At 38.1% G+C, this 27,696-nt stretch overlaps 1 protein-coding gene across 5 annotated transcripts in view; it reads left to right on the top strand.

Moving 5' to 3' along the window:
- Positions 1-27,428, top strand: part of rerea (arginine-glutamic acid dipeptide (RE) repeats a) — a 365,998-nt gene extending 338,570 nt beyond the window's left edge. For 3 of the 5 annotated variants that reach the window (XM_051931032.1, XM_051931033.1, XM_051931036.1), the window contains 11 exons: positions 2,203-2,365; positions 4,347-4,439; positions 4,850-5,049; positions 6,774-6,935; positions 10,279-10,392; positions 10,704-12,103; positions 16,674-16,896; positions 18,396-19,116; positions 21,627-21,773; positions 21,931-22,111; positions 24,888-27,428. In XM_051931032.1, the coding sequence (XP_051786992.1) occupies positions 2,203-2,365; positions 4,347-4,439; positions 4,850-5,049; positions 6,774-6,935; positions 10,279-10,392; positions 10,704-12,103; positions 16,674-16,896; positions 18,396-19,116; positions 21,627-21,773; positions 21,931-22,111; positions 24,888-24,921 (3,438 nt within the window). In that variant the 3' untranslated portion in view covers positions 24,922-27,428. The remainder of the gene's footprint in view (positions 1-2,202; positions 2,366-4,346; positions 4,440-4,849; positions 5,050-6,773; positions 6,936-10,278; positions 10,393-10,703; positions 12,104-16,673; positions 16,897-18,395; positions 19,117-21,626; positions 21,774-21,930; positions 22,112-24,887) is intronic. The other 2 variants (XM_051931035.1, XM_028807869.2) reach the window with 2 other exon arrangements.
- The last annotated feature ends 268 nt before the right edge of the window (positions 27,429-27,696 follow it).

Raw genomic sequence — 27,696 nt, 5'->3', positions numbered from 1 at the left:
TGAAGGCAGTTCATATACAGTAGTAGGTTTGCTTATCAGTTATATCTTGGCACAGCTCAGGTAGAATTTTGCAACCTATGCATTTTATACATAAAAAAGCATAGTGATCTGTAACTTTTTAACCAGATTGGTGTCGGCCTAAATTAACTTTTAGCTGAAAAAATGCAGAATTTAGTATTCATAAGCATCAATTAATATTTTCTTTTGTTTCATTAAATCCTATTGTAAAGCTAATAAATGAGTTTTTTTTTAATACTTCTCATATCAGGTGCCTCTAGGCAAAGGGGGCCTGTTTATTTATATGAAATATATTTAGTTGTGAGTATAGCTGTTGATGAGATGTCTAGAGGAAAATTAAAGACAGGCATATAAGTGACCCTGAGGCTGGTGCTCTGCAGCATATGTTGTCCTTATTAAATATTTTCCTGGTTTTCGTCGCACCACTCTGTGCCTTTTAGTAATAAGTGCTATTAGATTGTTTAATGGAGTATGTTCCTTCTTCTTTGTTTTTATTTATTTATTTAATATTTCAGTATGCACATCAATGCCAATTTAAACCCATTGTTCTTAATTAACTCTTACTAAATAGGATTCTGACCTTGCCAAGCCACATAAATGGATTTTACAATTTCTTATTAGCTATAAGCTGTTCTATATACAAATTGGCCAGCAATTAAATTCTGGTATGAACATTTTACTGTATATACAAAAAGAATAATTAAAAGGAATATGAACACAATGTTATGGCCCCCTCTTGGGCTGAGTTTGTTTATGCTTTTGTTTTTTCTCATACTGTTAAAAGTGTCAGTTAATTTGTGAGCCCTGCTTTGTAAAGGACTTCTGATCAATGACTTTACGTGTTAATGTTTCAGTAGGATATTGATTTGTTCAGTTGCTTTTGTTCACTGAATTTATTCTTTCTCGGCTCACACACTGCACGCTGTACATGTTTGATTAAACTTCAATTGACTCAGCTAGTGGAGAGGCCAGAGCTGTGCGTCTCTATGCCAAAGCTTTCAGACATATTCTTTTGTCTGTATTCAAACCCCCTACCACCCATACAGTCGGTAATATTGTGATCCTAATCCTCTCAGATTTACTATACTTCAATGCCTAATCCTTGGTTAGACATTACATGAGCAGAAAGCAAGTCTTCTGACAAAACTGGCATGGATTTTTTTTTCCCTTTCACCGGGTCTGTCTGTTTAACTGTAAATAATATCACATTGCAGTGTAAATTCATTACATTTTACAATATCTTAAAGTTAGTACATATTTCCCTTTCAGTCATGTGTATTACCATTTTAATAATTAAGTATAATTATGTAATTGTATTTATTTGCACTGGCCGCTTTCAAATCTTTAATGCTTATTTTTAATAGATGGCTAGAGAGTTTTCAAATATGTTATCCTTTTTGTCTTCAGTGTTTGCAGAAATTTAACTTTTCTGGATTTCAAATTCCAAATACAATTCAGGGCAATTTTAATATCCTGTTAGCGATTCTTCAATTCCACCCGGGGGGGTAAACGTTAACATTTAACATTATACATAGTTATTGTCTGTTTTTTTTACCTGCATTATTATCAATCTTTAATATTGTTTATTGTATCAGTATGCTGCTGCTGGAGAATGTGAATTTCCCCTTGGGATTAATAAAGTATCTGTCTGTCTGTCTGTTAAATTTATAAGCCGCACTAAAGATTTCTTTCCTTCCTTCCTGGTTTATATCATTGATTAGTTGTAAAGGGGAAAGGGTGGGAGTCGAGTTTGCTGAAGCTCATTTGAGACTAAATAGAATCCCCCTGTTTTGAAGCTTATTGAGAGTGTTGTGTGTCGACTTAATGTTCTCTTGAATGTTTAGGTTGTCTCTTTGCTTGCTAGTGCATTAATTTATATATTGGGAAGCGTAACTTGTAAAGGCTATTGGATAAGAACGGATCTTACCAGCTGTTTAGTAGTTTATCACTATGCATAACAGTAAAATGTAAAGTCACTGTCTTAACAGCTGGCAGGTGAGAATGTAAAAATAGTTGAAGTGCAAGGTTCTTTAATATTGTTACAATATTTTGAGTAATTAATAAGCTTAGAATTAGTGTCAAGTCAGGAGTGTATTTATTAATTGAGAAAGTATGTAGCATATCTGTTACCTCTGCAGTTTTAGCATATGTACCTGTCTGAAAATGTGTTTTTCTCTCTTACAGGGTGAATTAATAACATTTTACTATCACTGGAAGAAAACTCCAGAGGCAGCAAGTTCCCGTACCCATCGCAGACATAGAAGACAGGCTGTTTTCCGCAGAATCAAAACACGGACAGCATCTACACCAGTCAATACCCCCTCCAGACCTCCTTCCAGTGAATTCTGTAGGTATTCATGTGCACCACTGGTTTTTTATATGAGCTATAGAAGAGGGCATTATCAGAGCTGTAACGTACACTGATTGTTCCCATCATGCGTGTTGCATATAAGTGAAGGTTGCTTAAAGTACTTTCATTAAAAAAATGGAAAAGGTGACCTTTGATCTTTAAATGTTGTTAATTATTTCTCCTTTTGCTGTTTGTAGAACCCACAGAATTTCTTCCCAGCTATTTTTTATGAAGTGCAGTTTAGATTATATTATTCACATCTAATATGTAATAAAAGGCCTAGCAAAAATATTTAAATTGAAGTCTAATTTTGAAGTAATGGAGGAGGAATGAAATCTCAGAATTCTGACGGCCTTTTTTAAAAATTCACATTCAGTCAGTCCATTTTCTAATCATCTTATTCTGGTCTAGGTGAAGTTTATCCTCTCAGTTTTGTAAATAAAATCTTGTCATTTCTCAAAACGCACATAATGTTATCTGTTTGTAATTAAAATCAATAAGAATATTTAAAAAGCACATAATTAACAGAGGGGCAGCTTTACAGCAAGTGAGGTTCAGAAGAGTGTTAACTATAGGCAGAAGATGTTACTAACACATTTAATAGATAAAGTAATAAATTATTTTGTGAGTGTACAGGTCACTTTGTTGCATACATTAATGCACATTTTGTTTTTTCTACACAACCGGTTATTTTTGCAGTTATAATATGACTGGACTCTGAATTACTCATCAGTGATTGACAACATTTTCAGTTTTAGCATATTTTTTAATGAAATTTAAAAATAAAATGTTGACAGTTAAATTACTGTCGTGTATTTATCAAGGATTGTTGCAAAATGTATATTAGAAAACTGTAATACTGTTGAATTTGCAAAGTGAGCTCAGCCATGTTAAACAGGTACAGTGTATTTTCTTACCATTAAAGGGGGTCAGCATAATTTGTTTTACCAAAAAAATGGTATAACCACGTCAGTTATTTGTGGGGCATCATATAACGGCGACCTTCTATCTACTGTTGCTGTATTTCAGTTGCAGATGTTGCCCAAACCAGTTCTTTGCCAGAGCCTCATAGGAGCTGATTCTGTAAACTGTTGGCTCTTGTTTTGATGACATGCGGAGCAAAGCAGCGTCTTGTTCAGTCTGTCACACTTTTATCAAGCACTGCCACTTAAATTTGACATTGACTCCATGTGCAGAGAAAACCTCCTGACTTGAAGTCGCATTCCTAAGTGTATTTTTGCATGTATATTGTGAGGTGAATTTTCAGATGACAAAGTACTAAATACAGTTTAAATGATTTGTAGAGCTTGGTTAATAACAACATTTGTGTATTCCACAATTTAGCCTAACAGCTGTACATTTTGGTGAACATTTGGTATGTAGGATAGGTACCTATGGACTAGTGTATGTGTGGTATACCGTAATCCAGAAGAACGGCTTTTAATCCAAGGAAAGAATGGAAAAATGGCTGGAAAATTCAAAAGACACTGCAATGTGAACTTACGTAAAGATTGTTTAACTGTGTATGTAGACGTTTACAGAGTTCTGGGCACTGGGCTCATCCTGGCGGAAGCAGTATTGTTTTTATCAAAATCCTTTTAATAATCAACAACACAAATACAGCTTGCCCATGATCAGTTCTTTGCTCAAGTAACTCTCCTGAATCTGAACTGGTCTCTCTTGATGTGTTCTCCCACTCCTGTTGTTTCTTATCATTGCTAGAATCTTTGAGTCATGAGATGTCAACCAGCGATCTTCTTGATCACATTTAGCCCCCCAATCCATTCCCACTCCCCCTACAATAGGTATTATGATGCTTTTTGAAAGGTTGTCTTGCTATACCGGTATTCTTTTTTTCATATACATTCTTACAAGTGAACACTGATTCATTTATTCATTAAAAGTATAAAATTTGAAATTTGATTCCTTTTCTGTTTTTGACTCACATACTGATTATGTTAAAAATGTTGCTTTCCAGTGGACTTGAGTTCAGCAAGTGAAGATGATTTCGACAGTGAGGACAGTGAGCAGGAGTTGAAAGGCTACGCCTGTCGTCATTGTTTCATAACCAGTAAGACTTTGCACATGCTAGAGTTCTGTAAAGGATTTTTAAAAAGTTACTGTATTATGAAACCACACCCTAGGTGTCTAATATTTCTGAACTTAACATTATTTCATCTGTCTAAAAATGATAGAGAATTTTAAAGAGAGGGCTAAAAAATATCTTGAATACTTTTTTTTCAGAATACAGTATTTGCTGAGTGTTTAGTTTGTCTGTTTGTTTATAGTCTTTAGATTTTTTTTACTTCATAACTTGCATGGTCAAGTCTTTATTTTCACAATTTTTGATTCTTTACTTCAGATAGTGTAGTTATGTTCTGCTGTTATTCATTGAATATTTTAATCTTTGCTTTTTGTTGCCATTCTTGTCTGCATTTGACTTTGTGGTCTTATTCAAGTCATGAAAAATAATATTTACAGCTTCCAAGGACTGGCACCACGGGGGAAGAGAGAATATATTGCTTTGTACAGACTGTCGAATTCACTTCAAAAAGTACGGGGAGCTGCCGCCAATTGAAAAGCCAGTGGACCCACCACCTTTTATGTTTAAGCCTGTCAAAGAGGAAGAAGATGGACTTAGTGGAAAGCATAGCATGAGGACACGGAGAAGCAGAGGCTCGGTATGCTATAACGTTTAACTTTCTTACAGTGTTCAGTGTCTCAATATGAAAATGGGTTGTACTCGGGGCTTTGCTGCTCAATTTGCTTCATGATTCTAAAAAGGATTAAGTGCCACCACTTGATGATACACAGCATTCGATCTTCTAGACTTGTGTGTAATTTAATGTGATCTTATTTTCATTTATAAGTACTGTAGAATCTGCAGATTTGGCTAGAAGTTTATTTTCTCCAGTATCCATGCTTGTTATAGTTTTGTTTTCCTCTCCAGAGAGCCTGGCCATGGGACCACAGTATATTTTATCAAATTGGGCGCTGACTTTTGTAACCATTAAAAACTTAAAAACTACCTGAATTCCATTACAGATTCTTCCATTTTTAAATTGCATTTAATTTGTAATGTACATTTTTTCTTTACTATTTGTGAAGTGTTTTGAGCCTTACTTTTGTGTAGAAAGAGGCTAGTTGCTTATGAATTGATCTTTTACACCTGCAATTACTAGATTTGTTGAAAAAGGGGAAAGATAATTTAGTGTTGTTTAAATTAAGTTACCAATGCATAATTAATACTTAAAGCAGTTAGATTTGAGTAGAATGACATGAATGAATTTAGTTTTCATTTGGACATACTTGAGGAGTGCGTCAGGCCACTGGTAAGTGTGAGCCAACATGAGTAGCAAAGATGGCATCTGCTCTCCTTGAGTTTCTGCTGTCATTCAGGGTAACAAAGCCATGACTGACAGACTTAGTCAGCTTCATGTGAATCTTTAATCTGAACAGCTGCTAAATAAATAAGGAACAGCTGTAAATGTCTGTTACTGCTTCTGAATCTTCAGGGATTCTCAAATGCAATGTCTGCCCATATGCTTGCAATTTTAAATTCTGTTCCTTTTATACTATGCATTTGATTATTACCTTCATATTTAAACTCTTTAAATATTGTAATTATTTACCTTCAAAGTTAAAAGCAAATATTTTCTACCTTTTTGGTGTGCCGACCTTCATTTTAGTTGCAGATTTTGTATAGTTATTTTGGTCAGTCGTCTAACCTCCCCAAACACGTTATTTTGATGTCCTTTTTCTGTTTTCATTTCTACATTTTCTATTAGCCAATACAATACAAACAGTATTTTTTTTTCCTGTTTCATGGTATTCTCCTGAGGGGCTGTGCCTACAACAATACATCTAATTGGCTATAAATTGTAATTTGCTTTTTTCTGGGTGTGTCATTTGTTTTTTATTCAGTTGGATTTCAAATTAAAATGTTTCCTTATTGCTCAGAATGTATTTGGTTTAGTTTACATTTATTCAACATCTGGATAATTGTAATTTAATTGATACGCAAGGAAATGATCATAGTGGTGTAGTAATCTGTGCTGCTGCGTTACCACTCCACAGTCCAAGCATGGCACCTGACGTTCTCCATGTGTCTTTGTAGGTTTTTCCTACCACATCCCAAACGTGCAATTTAGATAACTTGTGACTTCTAATTGGCCAAGTATGAGTGACTGTGCCCTGTAGAGGATGGCTTTGCACTTGGCGCTGTAACCAGCGCTGCCAGGGCAGGCACCAGCTCCCAGGAACCCTGAATTGTTAATAAACAGGTTAGGAAATGGATGGGTAGAAATAATCTTTTCCACATGATCATCTGTGATTTTTGAGAGCCCCAGATAGAGTTAATATGTAGCATACTTACAAGTAGCTGACATATGCTTTTAAATCATAGATGTCTACTCTACGTAGTGGTCGTAAAAAACAGACAACTAGTCCAGATGGTAGAGCCTCCCCAACCAATGAAGATATCCGTTCGAGTGGTCGCACCTCACCAAGTGCAGCAAGTACATCCAGCAACGACAGCAAAGCTGACTCGATGAAAAAGTCAAGCAAGGTTAGGAATAAATTGTGAAATGTTTAATTACCTGTATACATTTTAATAAGCAGTATTGACAGCAATATGGTGTGAACTGACTGAAGTTAACTTGCATTTTAAAATATCACAGTCTGAAGTTTTTTTGTTTTATACTTTTGTGAATGTGTAAACATGACTGACCCACCCAAGTGCAGTCTTCTCCAGTTTAAAATGAGTAGCATTAGTGAATGTAAGGCATTCTGTTTGCTCGAGGTATGGTTAGGTCCATAAATATTTGGACAGAGACAACTTTTTTTCTAATTTTGGTTCTGTACATTACCACAATGAATTTTAAATGAAACAACTCAGATGCAGTTGAAGTGCAGACTTTCAGCTTTAATTCAGTGGGGTGAACAAAACGATTACATAAAAATGTGAGGCAACTAAAGCATTTGTTTAACACAATCCCTTCATTTCAGGGGCTCAAAAGTAATTGGACAAATTAAATAACTGGAAATAAAATGTTCATTTCTAATACTTGGTTGAAAACCCTTTGCTGGCAATGACAGCCTGAAGTCTTGAACTCATGGACATCACCAGATGCTGGGTTTCCTCCTTTTTAATGCTCTGCCAGGCCTTTACTGCAGCGGCTTTCAGTTGCTGTTTGTTTGTGGGCCTTTCTGTCTGAAGTTTAGTCTTCAACAAGTGAAATGCCTGCTCAATTGGGTTAAGATCAGGTGACTGACTTGGCATTTCAAGAATTTTCCACTTCTTTGCTTTAATAAACTCCTGGGTTGCTTTGGCTGTATGTTTTGGGTCATTGTCCATCTGTATCATGAAACGCCGCCCAATCAATTTGACTGCATTTAGCTGGATTTGAGCAGACAGTATGTCTCTGAACACCTCAGAATTCATTCAGCTGCTTCTGTCCTGTGTCACATCATCAATAAACGCTAGTGTCCCAGTGCCACTGGCAGCCATGCACGCCCAGGCCATCACACTGCCTCCACCGTGTTTTATAGATGATGTGGTATGCTTTGGATAGTCAGCTGTTCCACGCCTTCTCCATACTTTTTTCTTGCCATCATTCTGGTAGAGGTTGATCTTGGTTTCATCTGTCCAAAGAATGTTTTTCCAGAACTATGCTGGCTTTTTTAGATGTTCTTTAGCAAAGTCCAATCTAGCCTTTCTATTCTTGAGGCTTATGAGTGGCTTGCACCTTGCAGTGCACCCTCTGTATTTACTTTCATGCAGTCTTCTCTTTATGGTAGACTTGGATATCGATACGCCTACCCCCTGGAGAGTGTTGATCACTTGGTTGGCTGTTGTGAAGGGGTTTCTCTACACCGTGGAAATGATTCTGCAATCATCCACCACTGTTGTCTTCCTTGGACGTCCAGGTCTTTTTGTGTTGCTGAGTTCACCAGTGCTTGCTTTCTTTCTCCAGATGTACCAAACTAGATTTTGCCACTCATAATATTGTAGCAATTTCTCGGATGGGTTTTTTCTGTTTTTGCAGCTTAAGGATGGCTTCTTTCACCTGCATGGAGAGCTCCTTTGACCGCATGTTGTCTGTTCACAGCAAAATCTTCCACATGCAAGCACCACACCTCAAATCAACTCCAGGCCTTTTATCTTCTTAATTGATAATGACATAACGACGGACTTGCCCACACTTACCCATGAAATAGCCTTTGAGTCAATTGTCCAATTACTTTTGAGCCCCTGAAATGAAGGGATTGTGTTAAAAAAAATGCTTTAGTTGCCTCACATTTTTATGCAATCGTTTTGTTCACCCCACTGAATTAAAGCTGAAAGTCTGCACTTCAACTGCATCTGAGTTGTTTCATTTAAAATTCATTGTGGTAATGTACAGAACCAAAATTAGAAAAAAGTTGTCTCTGTCCAAATATTTATGGACCTAACTGTACGATGCTTAGAAAATGTTCAATAAACACTTGAGAGGAACTATGATGGCAAACTAACACTGTTGTTTGTAGCATATTTTTATTAATTATAGTCATGAAGTGAAACACTAAAGTACTGCATGTACTGAATATTGCAGGTTGACAATATGGTAAAATATACTTTGTGCCTCAAAAAAAGGCCCATGTTTTGAGGAGGAAGAAAACAAAAATAAGTTAACATACTTAAACCTACACAGTAGCTGAATATTGAAGAAAGTTTCACTACACAGGTTTAATTCATGGTTGCCACATACTGTACTTCTCTCTCTCCCCCCCCCTTTCCTCATATACATATTTAAGCATAAAATTAATTTAAATCAGGTACCGATTGTGTTAGATATCTAGTTGATATTTACATTAAAGGAATGCTCCACCCAAATATTCTGTATTTTTTTATATTCCTCTTACCCAGTGTGCTCTGTAGTGATAAGATAAAAATGTTTTCCTTGTATTGTTTTCATGGAGAACAAACATGGAAAAGATTACAATGTAATACAAGCTAATGGTGACCAATGCTGTACAGCGGCAAATGTCATTAAAAACATCCATTAGGAGAAAAAAAAATCTCACACTACTTGTGTTGCATAATCCACATATCAATTATCTAGTAGTGTTTTCAAAACATGCAAAACACATGGACTTTTTTTGATAAAATATTAAATGGATACTTCTGTAAAAATTGGCACACATCTTAAACAGAAAACACATTCCCATAAGACCTCTTTGATTTGCCTCATTGGTCAAGAGTCCTGTCTTCAAATTCGAAAACGTAATCCCGTACGAATTTGCGTTTCCTAAACAGTATTGGTCACCTTTGCTGCGTATTACATCGTAATATTTTGTTATCTTTGTTCTCTGTGAAAACATGAGATTAAAAATTTTCCTCTGTCGTCAAAACAAAACACATGGGGCAAATAAAATAAAAAATAATTTCTTTGTGGTGCATTCCTTTAAAATGTAGAATGTAAAAATGTGATAATGGTCATTATAGGGATGACTTGCGGTTCTTTTTGAGTGCGGTTTTCAAACACAAATCACAGAATCAATGCAGGCGACGGAGTGTCCAACTAAGTTCTCAGCGTTTGGGGAGGTGGTTAAGGAGCAACTTAGGTTTAAAAAATTAAAAGTTATATTGCAATGCAGTCTCTTTGCATCAAAAAGTAATGGAAGCAGGCAAAGGCAAGTGTAGAAAGGATTTGAACAACTTCTCCAGCTGAGATACGGTGGGGAAGGGATCAGAGGACAGTAGGTGACGGTAGCAAGTGCCATTTCATTTATTTTACTGAGTGAGAGTATCCGAGCTGTTAGCCGTTTTCATGTGTTTATCATAACTTTTTCTTCTTTGTCACTGAAAGTGTGACTGGTATTTCTTAGCTGTACTAAACTATCCCCTGTATTTTTTTCTTTCTCACCAGAAGATAAAAGAAGAGGTGCCGTCCCCTCTGAAAAGTGTCAAAAGGCAGAGAGATAAGGCTGCTTCTGACACTGAAGAGCCCGAAAGAGTCACTGCAAAAAAATCTAAAACTCAGGTAAAACAAAAAAAAAGGAGTTCTTCGTTAAATAAAGCTGTAGTGATATCGTTTTGTCTGTGTGTTAATTTCCGTGGCATCACTCATAATTTTTAAACGCATTTAACCCCGTAGATGTCGTGTGAATATAGGTTAGTGGTTCATGACATTGGAAGAAGGTTCATCTGTCTCCTGGTGTTTGATGGATAAAAACTATTTTTTTCAGTAAATTCAGAATTGCTAAATATTTCATTTAGAACAGAAAATATTTTGTGAAATTTATAAACATTCTCAATGTAAAAATGGTAATTTTTTTCCCCCTGTATTTTCAGGACATTAACCGACCTGACTCCCCTTCAGAAGGTGAAGGCGAGGGTGAAGGGGAGAGTTCCGATAGCCGCAGCGTAAATGATGAAGGAAGCAGTGATCCAAAAGATATTGACCAGGACAATCGCAGCTCCTCCCCCAGCATTCCCAGTCCCAGGGACAATGAGAGCGATTCTGACTCCTCTGCACAACAGCAAGTGTTACAGGCACAACACCCTGTAATACAGTCTCAGAATGTTCCTTTGTCTCAGACTCCACTCTCACAGATACCTGTGTCAGCCTCTTCAGTGTCAGTTGGTACCTCACCACCTTTACAGATGTCACCTCCAGTTACGCAACCTCCTGCTCCTCCTCCTCAGCCTCCCCTACCGCCTCATCCACTTATCCAAACCGCGCCGCAGCTACACCCTCAAAGGCTTCCATCACCACATCAGCCTCTGCAGACATTGATGCAGGCTCAAGCTCAGTCGCCATCTCATATCTCTTCTCAGTCACAGGTGCAGGTCCAGCCCACTTCTCTTCATCCTCAGATTCAGCCTCTCTCCCACTCTCTGCAGACACAGGCACACATACAACATCAACTACCACCTCAGCCTTTCTCCGTTCCTTCTGCTCAGTCTCAGGTTCCTACACCATCATCTCAATCATCACAGCCTTCAGCTCCGGGGCATTCACAACCATTGCTGCCTCCACCTCATACTCCTCAGTCTCAGTCATCTTCACAAGCGCCTCCTCAGTCTCAGCAGCCTCCACGAGAGCAGCCTCTGCCTCCTGCACCGATGGCTATGCCTCATATCAAACCTCCTCCAACTACTCCTATCCCACAGATGCAGAATCCATCATCTCTTAAACACACATCCCATCTGTCTGCGCCTCCTCCATTCCCGCAAATGCCTTCCAACTTACCACCTCCACCAGCCCTGAAGCCTCTCAGCTCACTCTCTACACATCATCCTCCTTCTGCCCACCCACCTCCACTGCAGCTTATGCCTCAGAGCCAGCAACTGCAGCCTCCTGCCCAGCCTCCTGTGCTCACTCAATCCCAAAATGTGCCAGTATCTTCAAGTCACCCCCCTTCAACATCCCACCAAGTTCCTTCTCAACCACCATTTCCTCAGCATCCTTTCATTCCTGGATGTTCACCATCCATGCCACCATCCTCCACTCCTTCATCATCAGCTTCCTCTTCTATGACGGGTATGCAGCCTCCTGCTTCCATTTCCACTCCTCTTCCTTCCAATGTAAGTGCTTCCAGTTCGGTCTCTTCAACTGTTCCACCCATTCAAATTAAAGAAGAACCGATGGATGAACCAGAGGAACCGGAGAGCCCACCACCTCCTCAAAGAAGTCCATCTCCTGAACCCACCATTGTGAACACACCAAGTCATGCCAGTCAGTCTGCCAGGTAAGCAGGTGTATTTATTACATACTTAACACCTCTGTTAATTTGTAAATCTAGTAGCCACATCAGGTACAGTTTCTATATTTTGCCATGACTGTAAAGTTCATTTGTATGGAAAATTATTCTCTTCACCGAGATTGCTTTTGATGATATAATTAGTGACTTCCTCTTGCTCAGAATGTTCAGAGAGGACTTGTTTATAATCATGAGATACTTTGAAGTAGTGGTGAGACAAGTTGGAAGTTTGACTGCATCATTGCTGAGAACTCTGTTCATTTTCAGGTGTGACTTTTCACACAGTGATCGGTACATTCAGTGTGAATTTACTTTGAGCTTAAATCTGCAGACATTTATGTGCTTTTAAAGCCCCTTTTTATACATGCAGGCTATAACAGGAGTTTACAGGTATGTTGTCTGAACATAGAACTGTGTCGTGAAAATCTTAGTACCTTTAGTATAATTCCCTGCTTTTTTGTGTATATGAGCATTGCCAGAACAATTGCCATGCAGCCATGAAATATGGCAGAGCCTCATTACATTAAACACACAAATGTTCATTTAATCCACCAGTTATTTTACATGCAGGTGGTGATGAAAGAAAGATTATCTTTCATTGTTTTACTGAAATTCTTTCCCAGGGATAGATGTTTAATAAAAATACTTTTTATCCAGTAAAGTAAAATACCTGTTGGGTCTGGTTATTGCCTGCTTAACAGACACTTGCCCACCAGTAAAGGGCACAGCATACCCTGGTGATTATGAAGTAGTAGGCCGTGCAGGTAAAGACAGATCTCTCTATGGAACAGTAAAAGCACAGGAATAGTAATTGTTTGCATTTTATTCTATTTGTACAACTCTTTTGTGTTGTATTTTTAGTGTTGTATATTACTTGAGCATGTCTTTGTAATTGCTGTATGTAGTGTACTATAATAAATAATTAAAATAACCAAGGTTGCATAGCAACATATTTTATTGTAGACAGCAGAGGAAAAAAGAAAACTACAGTTGTTGCTTGCAGATCTTTTGAGTACCATGTCAAGATGTCTGCCTCCTTACCCTGGATAAGACTTGTATGATTGCTGTGCAATGTCTGAATGAGCAAATCCCAATCAAGTCCTGGAATGGCCAACAGGACAATTTCCTGGTATATACTGTAGGTGTGAAAAGGGTTTTAATTGTTGTAATAACAAAACAACAAATTACAGTGAGTGTGAAATCAGTATGATTCAGTGGGGACTCAAAATCATATCAAATTGTTTTCAGTTGATTACTGTAAAGAACTGACTGTAATGACGTATCCGTAGTTTTGTTTGGGTATAGTTGATAAAGGCACAAAATTGTGCATTTTTAATAGTAACATCGAGACTAACACTTAGGCCACATAGAATCTCCAAACAAGTATTTATTTTTTATTAATCAAATATCAAAAAATTCTTAAGGTAGTTCAAATACGTCCATCATAGTGCTATCGATGAGTATGCTTTCTTCTTCGTTGATCCCTACCTGGCGTTTAGTTTGGATCATCTCCAAAGTCCGTACGCTGCTGTGGGTGCCAATGGTGGTTGTATTTCGCTCATAACGCGTTTCCATGGCCGTGTTTCCGGCCTCCTTGATATTAGGTCTACGATATCTCATGTCGTCTTCGACCGGCTTGATCCAGGTTTTCTTTGGAGCTGATCGTTGGACTTTCCAGTGGGGGGGTTCTTTTTGCCAGAGGAGCACTAATTGATAATGGTTCATTCGGCACACGTGGCCAAACCAACGTAGTCTTCGCTTCTGGATCTGCTTGTCAGTGGTCAGCAATTTCTCGCACCGGTGTTGAATTTCTTCATTTCGGATGTGATCGCGTAGAGAGACTGGTGGAATCTCACCTAGACAAGCTTCTCTAAATCTGACCTGAGTAGGATCCAGGTCTCTGATCCATACAGGAGGATTGGCAGAATCAGAGTTTGGAATAGGCAAACTTTAGTTTTGGTTGAGATTGGTTCGCTTCCACAGACAGCACTTTAGGGAAGCAAATGCTGCAGCTACTTGACCAATTCAACTGTGGTTTTTTGCCGTTGACACAATTTTCTTTTCCTGCCCCAATGACCCCAAGTATTTGGACTCTTGAACCTGCTCAATCTGGGTGCCATCGAGTTGCACAATGGCCAACGATCCATCGGTTGTCAGTACTTTTGTCTGTGTTGATTTTGAGCCTGTATCACTGGGTAATGTGAGCAATGGTGTAGAGGATATCTGTGGCTCCGCATCCTGTTAGAAATTGTCCTTGACAAACTGAACTCTGTGCCTATCATGGGACACTGCTCTCATGATGGCATCAATCACAATGTTGAAAAGCAGTGGGGAGGCCACATCTCCTTGGCAGACTTCAGTCTTGATGGTGAACTCCTCAGAAAGATTGTAATGAATCTGCGCCTGACTGGACGATTGGGTGTAATTCGCTTGGAAAAGCGTAATGATCTTCTAAGGTATATATTCAGTCTCCAGTGCTTACCACAGGACGGGTGAGTGAATGCAGGCCACAGCATCCCTGGTTTGGACTGAAGCCTGCCTGCTCTTCTCGGCTAGTCTCCTCCTGACACCTCAACAGTCTGGACTGAATGATCTTCAAAAAAACTTCGCCTTCAATGGAAAGCAGGCTGATGCCATGAAAGTTTTTGCAATCATGGCTGTCGCCTTTCTTGTGAATGGGTATGATGATAGCCTTTTTCCATGCAGTTGGTATTTGCTCAGTTTGCTAGATGGTCTTAAACTGGTCTTAAGAAGCAGATAGAGTCGATGGAGCAAAATATCTCCCCCTCCTTTGACTGCTTTGGCTGTCACCTTGTTGATACCCGATGCTTTGCCATTTTTCAGGATGCGGTTTTCTGCCTTTACTTCATCAATTGTAGGATCGGCGTCAGTCATTTGAGAGACTGGTGCATCAATGCGTCCCAGCACAGCTGATGGTCCATGTGGTGGTTCGTGATTGTAGAGTTCTTCAAAGAACTCCCTTCATTGTTGGGTTTCGATGGCGGATTGTTGGGCAGAGGGCTCAAGACATCAGAAAGATGAGCTTTTGTTCTGTTTGTGAGATTCAAAACTCCCATGATCCTTATTGCTGCATTATATGAACTGTATTTCTGAATAAGCGCTTTGTGTTGTCAGTTCTCATACACTCTGAGCTTGCTCCATGATAAAAGACAGAATCACAGCAGTTCAATTTTATCAGAGCAAGATGCAGAATAGTTGGATTGAGTTGCTAGGCTTGTCACATTATGTGACAGGCCTCACAGGAACATGGCACTGACTTCCTCCAAATAGCTAAGATTGTTAATGAAGTCTATGACTTAAAATCACTGGAACAGTTGTATAATGTGGCAATAGCCTGTAGGTTCCTTGGATCTAGAAAGCCAAAGCCATTTTCTGTATAGTAATTATTATGGTCACTGGTCTTGAAATTGCCTTATTTATTTTGTTGGTCCGATTTTTACATTGAAAGTTCAAGTGGCACTTTGCAGCTTTAGTCATTTTAAATAATCATTATTTATACATTTTGTATCATTTTCATTGATTGTATATATTGATTTGTGCACTGATGTATATATTGTGTAATTTTCTGTTACTTATTGTTTGAAATTTTTCACATTTTATATGCCCTCAACATCATCTCCGATCAAGTTAAACTTATAAATAAAATTTTAATTTCAGTATCTGTTTCCAGGTTTTCTAAAGGCTGAATGATAAATATACAGTAAAATTATCAAGTTAATACATAATAAAATGTTGTTTTCTTGAAAATAGAGAAGAGAATACTTTAATGTTTTATTTCTAAAAAGAAAATTAAAAGGACCATCTGCATTTCTTTCATTTTCATTAAATAAAAAAGACATTGCTAATGTTAGCACTTCATAGCCTGTTGGTGTCTGACAGGTTTATCTGCTTAGCACCGAATTTAAAACGTCTCCCTTATCTATTGACGGTGTCCGCGTCACAGCAGTAGTAAATAGCAAGTGCTTCTTTTCGTTTATATTGTAAAGCACTTAATATCCCCCAAAGGTCATCTTTAATTAGGGGCTAATAGCAGATCTTGCTTAAATGTTACTGCTTGATCACTCTTACAGGCATTATAAAGCAGTTGTTAGTGAGTTATGTCATTTAATAGTATGCTTTGTTAATTTGTTGCTTTAATAGCCATTTCCCAGTTGTACCAGTAAAGGGTATGCTTTTAGAAAGTTTTTGAAATTGCACCAGTTCTTTATTAGCAATATTTCTTAATATCGGACTGGCTTGATGGGTGATTATATTGTGTTTTATTCATACTATTACTTTGCTTTCAAAGTATGTGTTTTAAACAACCACAAACCAATGAAACCAATAACAATTTAAAATACTGTTTAATTAAAAAAATGGTTGATGTTTGTGGCTCACATCATGTAATCACAATTAATTTTATATTATACCTGTTTTATGAACTTTGGCAAAATTGTTTAATCAGCAGAATCCAAAAAAGGTAAATGATCTTGTAAAAGGAAGCAGTGCCAGCTTATAGCTAAATAGTTTAACGATATTCTGTGCTGCTTCATTTCAGGTTCTACAAGCACCTTGAGCGAGGCTACAACACGTGTGCAAGAACGGATTTCTATTTCACGCCCCTCGCTGGTTCAAAACTTGCAAAAAAAAGGGAAGAGGCTATGGAGAAAGCCAAGAGAGAGGCTGAACAGAAAGCAAGAGAAGAGAAAGAAAAAGAGCGAGAGAAAGAGAAAGAAAGGGAACGGGAACGAGAGCGGGAGAGGGAGGCTGAGAGAGCTGCGGTAGGATAAATTTGTTGTTGTTTGATGTGCTATTTTGTGTGTGTGTGCCCCTTCAGAGCTTACTGATCAACAAAATGCTAAATAAATACTAATCTTGATGGTTCCTTTTCACTGTCACGTTACAGATGTGTGCTTTATACTTCATTGGTATGAGTAAAATTAGTCTAACTGGGCCAGTCGTGATTCTTAGACACGACTATGTGTCTGGGCATACTCGTTAAAACCTTAGCAGTGAAAAGTAGAGAAATCCGCCACTGCGCAGGTTATTCTCACAGGGATTGTTCGCCACCCAATTCCTCCGGTCTATCAAGTCGGCATTTCAGGGATAGAGCAAAAGGAAGCTGAACAGAAGGCTTGAAATTGAGAGAAAATAAACTGCTAATATTGCTGTTATTTCAGGAGATCAGTAACACAAGCTAACTGAAGCTTAATAATTCATTTGTACATTGTAAGGGGCGAGGTGACAGAAGAGTCAGAAAGAGAGACACAGGCACGCAGACCACTGCAGCTACTTCACCAGACTCACTTGACAGGTGCTGCTGTCTGCTATGTTGTCTTTGTCATTTTGACTGTGGCATAACAACAGCACATAGTCTCTGTGTATATACTGTACCCCATGGTAAAACAGTTTGACTGTATTCTGGCTGTTAACTTCAGCTGTGCTGTCAAACAGTGGATGCTGTGTAGCCTTGTTCATGCTTCTACTGGTGTCTAGCCAGTTTTTTTTTTCAAATCAGGTGTTTTAAATACTTAAATGTACATGTCCTATGGATTTAATAGCAGTCCAATTCTCCTTACTTTGACAGTGTGTGACACATCATTTACTTCAAATACATATTTTGCAATTTATATTTTCACAAACATCGCTGCCAATTCTTTCAACCTTTTGTCGACTCCCGAGACTGTCGTAACCTAACAGAGAGCGGAGACAGCACTTGCTACAGCATATTGCTCACTTTATACCACTAGGCCATCGATGTTTTTGAATGCTAATATGTAATCGGATATTACAGAAAGGTTTTTCCTTTGTAAAAGGTTATGTTTATTTTTAGCACATACAATGTGCTCCCCACACATGCGAAACACGTATGTTTAATGGGTGTATTTTATAAGGCTTTTTGGCAGAAGACAGTTTGTTGTAATTGGAAGCTTTCTCTGTTGGACCAGGTTAATGAAAGCATCACTGCCCCTACTTTAAACATGACCTTCAGGAGGCGTTGGGATCATTTAGAAATGTGACATTCAGTGAACAGTCTCCTTGTTCCCATCCAGTTTTAAGCAAAATTTCTATATTATACGTCTGACTCAGCAAGGCTAGGTTAGAAGTAGTCTTCTCATATTATTGATATTGAAAATCTGGTATTGGCAGTGTGGCTTAATCTCCCACGTTTATGACATTTTTGTACTGCCTGACAGTTTTACTGTAAGCAAACTATCTTGTTTACTTTGTCACTTGTTGCTTCCATTTTAAATTATTTTCATTTCTTTTTCATTTTCAGAAAGCTTCTAGTGTCTCCCACGAAAGCCGGCTAGGGGACTCTCAGATTGCTGGCCCACCTCACTTGCGAGCTTCATTTGAGCCTCCTCCAACCACCATTGCTACAGTACCGCCTTATATTGGACCAGACACTCCAGCTCTACGCACACTAAGTGAATATGCTCGTCCTCATGTTATGTCGCCCACCAACCGCAATCACCCTTTCTTTGTTTCGTTGAACCCTGCTGATCCATTATTGGCTTATCACATGCCAGGATTGTACAATGCAGACCCTGGTATGAGAGAAAGGGAACTTCGTGAGCGGGAGATCCGTGAACGGGAGATTCGTGAAAGAGAACTTAGGGAAAGGATGAAGCCAGGCTTCGAGATGAAGCCCCCTGAACTGGAAGGTCTACATCCCGGTGCTAATCCTATGGAGCATTTTGCACGGCATGGACCCATTACACTTCCACCAATGGCGGGGCCTCATCCATTTGCTGCTTTCCACCCTGGACTGAATCCATTGGAAAGAGAAAGACTTGCACTTGCAGGCCCACAGTTGCGGCCTGAAATGAGTTACCCTGAAAGACTGGCAGCTGACAGACTTCATGCAGAGAGAATGGTATCTGTGGCAAATGATCCAATAGCAAGACTCCAGATGTTCAATGTCACACCACATCATCATCAGCATTCACATATTCATTCACACCTCCACTTACACCAGCAGGACCCGTTGCATCAAGGTAAGTTCATAATTGAATGAGAAGAAAACTGTCACTGCTGTTACTGGAAAATTGGTTTCAGTAAACCTTGAGAGAGGATTTTCTGACCCTAAAATGAGAGTTTTATTCACCAATAAAGGAATGTAGGGAAAGAGCTGTACTCCATGTACACTGCACAACAGTTGGATGTAGGATTTTATAGCTTTGGAAGTGTATTTGAGAATTCACCAGCCCTTTCAGTGTCAAGTATCCTATCCTGTATCTATTGGTTCAAACAAGAAATCTTACTTTTGTAGTTTTAGAATAGGTGGCCTACATTATGCTGGTGGTCAGATTTTTTTTGGCAAACTGTACATTTTTTCAGCAGACTTTCAATATTAATACAAGAATGTTTTAAAGGTCAATTATTTTAATTGCTGGTTACATGTTAGCATAGTGATTAAGATAAATACAGTAATCCCTCCTCGATCGCGGGGGTTGCGTTCCAGACCCCCCCCGCGAAAGGTGAAAATCCGCGAAGTAGAAACCATATGTTTATATAGTTATTTTTATATTGTCATGCTTGGGTCACAGATTTGCACAGAAACACAGGAGGTTGTAGAGAGACAGAAACGTTATTCAAACACTGCAAACAAACATTTGTTTCTTTTTCAAAAGTTTAAACTGTGCTCCATGACAAGACAGAGATCACAGTTCCATCTCACAATTAAAAGAATGCAGACATATCTTCCTCTTCAAAGGACTGCGCGTCAGGAGCAGATAATGTCAGAGAGATAGTAAAAAAAGCAAACAATCAGAAATCAATAGGGCTGTTTGGCTTTTAAGTATGCGAAGCACCGCCGGAAAACGCAGCTGCTAGGAAGGGAGCAATGTAAAGGTAGCCTTTCAGCATTTTTTAGAGGAGCGTCCGTATCGTCTAGTGGTGAGAACAGCCCCACCACTGCTCACACCCCCTCCCGTGAGGAGCACAGAATGTCAGAGAGAGAGAGACAGAGAAAAACAAACAAATTAAAAATCAATACGTGGATGCGAAGCACCATGCAGGAAGCATATCGCTTGACAAAACAGCCACATTTAAGCCCAGCAAGGAAGAGAGCAATGTGAAGGTAATCTTTCAGTTTTTTTTGAGGAGTGGCCGAATCTTCTAGGGGTGCGAACAGCCCCCGTGCTCACAATATATTTGAAGAGTTTTATTTAATACGTAATACATGCTCTGATTGGGTAGCTTCTCAGCCATCTGCCAATAGCGTCCCTTGTATGAAATCAACTGGGCAAACCAACTGAGGAAGCATGTACCAGAAATTAAAAGACCCATTGTCCGCAGAAATCCGCGATATATATTTAAATATGCTTACATATAAAATCCGCGATAGAGTGAAGCCGCGAAGGACGAAGCGCGATATAGCGAGGGATCACTGTATAGCACCAACCACTGGGAACTGTGCAAATATACGCCTGGCTGCTCCAAACATGCAAGTCTTCTGTCCAGTCATCTACTTAAAGCCTTACTTTACATGCGAGTCTCACCAGAGCAAAAAATGACTTATATGTTAAGTATGTAATGCTAACTTTATTTATGATCAATCATTTGTGTCATCTAAAGTCAGCTTGGAATGAAACACAGATTTACGAACAAATGTCAACTTGCTGTGAATTTGTATCATCGTAAAATGAACCGTACTGAAGAAACAGTAGCTCTCATTCCAAAAATGTATGGGTAGGTTTGCAGGTTGTGGAGAAACTCTGTCCTTGCTATTTGAAAAGGTTTATGCTACTTAAGTTGTTATTAGTGAGGGGCATGAACTGCACTGTGAAAATAATTCTCACACTTCAGTTTATCATTTCATCAAAAACTGGAAAATGACAAATGCAGCATCATTAAGAACACCTTCCGGCCTAATCGTAGTTACCTTAAAGCAGGTGTAACACATTATGTGGTTATTACTTTTCCTAGCAAATCTATTGCAGGTAAAGCAGATTTTCTTTGTGGTAGTTATTTTATAAGAAAGATTGAAACACTCACATTGTGTGCTCTAATCAATATAGTGAAGTGAACAATCCCATTAATTTTTTCTTCCTTAAACATTTTGTAACGTGAATTTATAATGTTTGTAATTTAAAAAAATAATAGTGACTCTGCTACAGCAGATGAGTTATCTTGACCTTCCTTTATTTTAACATGTACGGTATGACATCAGATAATAGAAGAGTATAGGAGAACTTTCCTAATATATCCACATTTTACGCAGTTTTAAGTGTATATAAACAAGTGAATTGGTATACACATGGAAGTGCAGTGTACTATTGGCGTAGCAGGAATCACACTGATGATCACTGATGCCTTGCCCCTCTCCTGGATGAATAGAATATGGTGTTCAAAAAATAGTCACTAGTAGAAAGAGCTGTCAAAGTCCAAAGATAAACAAGTTTTACTATTATAATTCTAAATGTGAATAAAATCCTTTTATTGATCTTGAGTGAGAAAGTTAGTGAACCATATAACATCCTAATTTTGCTTTTCCTTTCTTTAGGCTCCGGAGGACCTGTTCATCCCCTTGTAGACCCATTAGCAGCAGGACCTCACTTGGCAAGGTTCCCTTACCCTCCTGGTACAATCCCCAACCCCCTCTTGGGGCAGCCTCCACATGAACATGACATGCTCAGGCATCCTGTTTTCGGTATGTCTGCTCATTTTTGCTGATTTTGTTTTTCTGTGTTATGATACCAACATTCCAGATACTTTTGTAACACTTCACAAATAATTTGATATTACTGGGATGTCTGCTGTTTGAAGGTCAGCCTAATTCATTTAATAACACCCCTTTGCCTTTAAAGGTACCCCATATCACAGAGATCTCCCTGGTGCCCTCCCACCTCCAATGTCAGCAGCACATCAACTCCAGGCCATGCACGCTCAATCAGCAGAGTTACAGAGACTGGCCATGGAGCAGCAGTGGTTACATAGTCACCATCATATGCACGGGGGTCCCCTTCCAGGCCAAGAAGACTATTACAGGTAATTCTTATCCATTTTATTTTGTTAATGACGAGAAAAGTTTGTTTTATTTTCTCCTCCCAGATCTCTTGTGATTGCTTCATCTCTCAATATCTAATGTATACATCTATTGTCCATAATCTAGCATGAGTAACTTATCCTGTAGCATAAATTACACTTTGCTTTCATTGATGCTGTAATGGGTAAAGAGAGAGATTCTCACATAGATAGCTGTTTTATGTTTTAAACCTATAAATATGCTTTGCCAGACTGGTTTTCATAGAGCCTAAGAATTGTGAGCTGTGTAGTCAGAAAATTGAACTTGTTATTAGTACAGTACAGAAGAAGCGGCCCAATCAAACCTTAGCAGCTGTGTCACATCTGGAATCTCTCAGAGTTAGACATTGGGTTCTACTTGTGCAGTCCAAAAGTATTCAGAGCCTTTTACTTTTTCACATTTTCTTATGTTGTATCCTTGCGCAAAAATTGTTTGAATTCATTTTTTCAAGCATCACTTGTCACCTCAGAATGACAAAGCAAAAACAAGGTTTAGAAATTTTTTACCAATTTGCTAAATATAAAAAACTAAAATAGAACTTTGACACAAGTATTCAAATCCTTTGCTGTTGTCCTTGAAATCTGACTCAGGTTCATCTTTGTTCTGTTCATCATTGTTGAGATGTTCCCCCACACCTCACCCCCCGGACCCCGTTTGCCGTTTACCTCTGGTCAGTTGGATTGATTGGATATGATTAGGAAAGGCACACACCTGTCTTTAGAAGTTCCCCAAGTTTAAGCAAAAACAAGGTCTAAGGAATGACCTGCAGAGCACAGAGACAAGATTGTATCAAGGCATGTTTACAGATTCTTCAACATTGAAGGTTCCCAAGAGCACAGTGGCCTCTAAAATGTTTAAATGAAAGATGTTTAGAACAACCGTGATCCTGGCCACCCAGCCAAATTGAGCATTTGTGCAGGAAGGGCCATAGATAGAACTTTATTCGTTCCCAGGGGGAAATTTGGCATTTTACAGAAACTCTTTAAATAAATAAATAAAAAGGTAGTTAAGTAAGTAAGTAAGTAAGTAAATAAATAAATATATACACAAACACACAAGAATGACTATAAAGCAAGAAAATTTAAAACAAATGTCCAATTTCTGACTTGGCTGTTGCAGTTCAATGGAGACATTATGCAGACATTTTGCTGTTTGGTATAAAAGAACTCCAGTAGCATTGCTTGACACACTTCCATTAAATAATTCACTGGCTGAAAGTCCTCAGTGTTTGTGTCACAGAGAGGATGTGCAACATTCTTCATAATGGCACTCAGTTTTGTTTTAACACTCTTTCGACATCCAGGGGGTCCAGAGTGTGTCATATAACTGAGCTTGCTCTTTTAATTAGCCTGCCCCAATCCACCTATCTAAGGTTTATGTGAGAGTGGCAAGACTGAAGCCTCTCCTCAGTAAAAGACACATGAAGGTACTTGGAGTTTGCGAAAAGGCACCTGAAGGACTCTGACTGAAAGAAGAATGATTCTCTGGTCTGATTTAACCAAGATTTGCATCATGTCTTGAGGAAACCAAGTACCATTCATCACCTGTGCAATACCATTTCAGCAGTGAAGTACAGGGGTGACAGTATCATGCTGTGGGGGTTGAGGTGGGGAACTAAGAGAGTAATCAGGGTCAAAGGAAAGCCGACTGGAGCAAAGTACAGAGATATCCTTACTGAAAATCTTCTCTAGAGTGTTCTGGACCTCAGACTGACCAAATGTTCACCTGCCAACATGATAATGACTTTAAAGACAATGCAGGAGTGGCTTAGGGACAACTTTAGAATTAATCCCAACCAAATATGTTTGGAGTGACCTGAATGTTGCTATTTATCAACTATCTCCATCCAACCTGACGGAGCTTGAGAGGATCTGCAGGGAAGACTGGCGGGAAATCCTTCAAATCTAGGAGTGCAGAGCAAATTGCGTCAGACCCAAGAAGTCTCCAGACTGGAATGGCTGCCAAAGGTTGAACTAAGTACTGAGTAAAGGATCTGAATACTTGTGTCACTGACATTTCATTTTTTTTATTTTTAATTTAAAAAAAAAATCTAAAATCCTATTTTCAGTTTATAATTTTGGGATATTGAGTGCTGCTTAATGAGGGAAAAAATGTACTGATTTTAGCATAAGGCTGTGACAATGTCTAAACAGTGAAGTGGGTCTGAACACTTTCTAAATGCTCTGTGCAGGTATGCACTGCTCAAAATCCACAATATGAAGTCGGATGCTGTGCAAACACCACACTATATTCAATACTTAGCAAAGCTACATGGGGTACTGTAGTGTACAGCTATGTGCCACATGGCATCCAGTCAAGCATTCAGTGCTCCCGTAAGGTCATAATAGAGTTCAGAAATCTCAGTCGAAGAATGGGACATAGAGGACATAACCAGATGTAGTGAATGCAACAGCTTCCTACAAGATGCATGTGATACACAGGCGGTTACGTTCACCATGTTCAGTTATATATGCCCCATTCTCCGATCAGGATTTCTGAACCTTATTATGACCTTATGGGACTACAGGCGAGTATGTGGTCAGATGTTGCCCAAACGGATGTTGTGCAGCACATAGCTGTATTTGTACCTGGAGTCGATGCTGCACACAGCAGAAATAGTTATTTTATGAAGATATTAGTGCTTTAACACAAATGAGAACAATTAGAAAGAATAATAAGACCTGTTTTGTATCTAGTCCACTAATGCATCTTTTGTTTCTTTATTTTTTAATATCTTAGCCGACTGAAGAAAGAAAGTGACAAGCAGCTGTAGCCTGTTCAGTAACATGAAGACAACCTGTTTTCAATGGACAACAATTACACAATCTTTTTCCTTTGAAAGGAATTCCATATAATGGTCTTGCATTATTTAAGTCTTGGAAAAGAAAGGCTGGGAGATAATCTTCTAATTTTTTTTTTCTTTTTTCCACTATTTTTCTGGCAGAGAATATCATTTGAAATTATCAAGTTGAGAAGATTCTTGAAAGACTTTGTGTCTCCCTGCATGAGAATTCCATAGAACTACCCTTCCATTTTGTAGGTGCTAGAATGCAAGCTGCATTGTCAGTCACTGTGCGTTAAAAGAAATGCAAAAAATATGGTTAGGCAGTATATTCTGAATCTTAAGTGCTATGTAAAATTCAGTTATTTTAATACATTGTAGAATTTTCAGAATTAAACAAATAATAATAAAATTTAAAGTCCGCAGCATGGCTTTTTGAGTCTGTACATAATTAAGAAAAAATGATTTATTAGATGTGGATTCCTAACAGGGATGCTAGAACTCCTGTACCATTGTTGTAGAGCTTTATCCCTTTATTTGAAAGGGGAACTCATTAAATGAAACAGGAAGGTGGAGATGTTTATCCAAATGTGTCAAAGTTCAGGCTGGGTTAGTGATGTAACAAATCAGACTGACTCCAAATTGTGTATTTTATACCTTTTGAGTTTGTTAGGGTTACTCATTTTACCATCCTTATGTTCAGGCTTGTGGTCTACAATGCAGACATACAGTGGACTTCATATATTTATTTTTATTTGTTTTTAAGATTTTAGAATTTGGTTTACTTTTGTTAACTCTTGCATCTTTTCTGTATTTTTTCCTCTTAAGTATGAAGGTTAAACATATTTGTCTCATATGGCTGCAGTTATCCAGTAATACTTGACTGTTTCCTGTAGTCTGAAAATGCCACGAGCAGCTCTCTGTTCTCACACCAACGTGAATGAGATTTTTTTTTTTTTAATTATTATTTTTTTCATGATGTTTTACATAGTACTTAAATGAGGAGCCATATAGATATCGGATAAAACACGTCATAATAAATCTTCACTTATGAGTAAAATGAGAATATTTTTTAAAAGTCTCTTAAACCAAAGCTGCTGACAGCCCATTCAAATAAAATGACAGTTTTTAACTGCATGTAACTAAAAAGTTATTTCCTGACGTCAGGTGCAGTACCTTCTTACTTTCCTTTTCTTTTGAAGTTTTTCAGACCACTGTACAAATCGGCAGCTCAGTCTGCTGTTACTTGTATTTTTTGTGCATATAGGAGGTTTTTAAAAACTAAATGACACTTCTTATTATACAGGAATACTTTATATCAGTCACGACTGTTTTGAGATGATTACTGCTGCTTATCTTTTACAGTTCCTCTTTATTTTTTTACTGTCAACAAATATTGGCTGCTGTGCATTTTTTATGAATGTTTGTGGTTTTTACCTTGGAAATTTGGTGTTTTAGATTAACTGGGGGTGAGTGACTCCACTGTAGAAAACAAACTGGTTCTTTTTATTTTAAACTTTGACTGGGAGGGGCAGGCGTTGCTGAAGTTTGGGTTCGTTTTTTAGTACAGTACTTTATTACATTATTCACTGTGACTTACTTGATCAGTGGCTGGGGGGCATTTCTTGAACCAAAAGTAACCATTCAGGCGCCATATACTGACGTGCAGTGCTGGGCTATCCAAACAAGAACAAAAGGAGTCCTGGATGTGTCTGCATTTAGTGACCTGCATTTCATGTGGTGCATAGCTGTCTCCTTCTTCCCTTTTGTATATTTCCTGTTGTAGACTGTTAAATTCTATGTAATGTTCATGTACATTTTGTTGTGCTTAACAATTTTTTTTCTTTCTTTTGTGAGGGAATTCCATTTTCTTCTTCTTTTGTTACAAACCATGACTCTAAACCATTTGCTTATAAGTGTTGTCCGTTATCTTTGGGGTCCTTTGAAAGCTCCTCTACTGTCTAGCGTATAGTTCTCAAAGCAGGGTTTGCACCAAACAGACCTCTTTTTCTGGACACCTTAAAAAAACACAAAGTGCAGGTCCCCCTATTTTTATTATTTTTTTAAATTATTTATATTTCTTTTAAATTCTTCCATATTGTTTTTGGGAGCTGGTAACAACTACTGCGTTTTCTCTTACTCCCCACCTTCTTCACTGGGCCGTTGCCGTATGCTGGTGTATCTGACACCATGCTGGGCACAGAGGTCTTTTCTGTCTTTTTTGCTTTCATGTTACAAACAGGATGTTAAGTGTTGTCGATGGTCCAGCTTCTTGTTTCACAGCAGCGATAGCAGAATGTAAATTCTGTCTGCTAAATTTATATATATATATCTTGAAGCTTATTGTATATATTAGTAGTTTGCCATGGGATAACACAATGTAAACAAAAGTAGAAAACTGAGAAAATTGTAAGTCTTGTGTTTTCTCCATTTAAGTATTTTGTAATTTTTTGAATAATTTGTGGAATTAAAATAAAGTAAGTTACAACGCAGGAAAATTGTGTCCTTTTCCGCTGTATTGAGGTGATTTTTAAAGAGAAGTGTTTCAGATTGGCAATGACAGTATAATTTTCACATTATGGATTTGTATTTGAAATGGTTCATTTATAAATAAAAAGTGTTAATTAGAACAGTAGTTATTACAACTGCTTAATCGAATATTTAATTGCAGCTAAGTTTTTCACATGAAGATTATTTTTTTTTAACTTCTAAGAGCAATGCCACAAGTGACCACCAATTCAACCTTATTGTGTTAATAACAAAAAA

The sequence above is a fragment of the Erpetoichthys calabaricus genome, chromosome 8 (assembly GCF_900747795.2).
Source record: "Erpetoichthys calabaricus chromosome 8, fErpCal1.3, whole genome shotgun sequence".
Lineage (NCBI taxonomy): Eukaryota > Metazoa > Chordata > Cladistia > Polypteriformes > Polypteridae > Erpetoichthys > Erpetoichthys calabaricus.
This window is presented reverse-complemented; position numbering and strand designations above follow the sequence as displayed.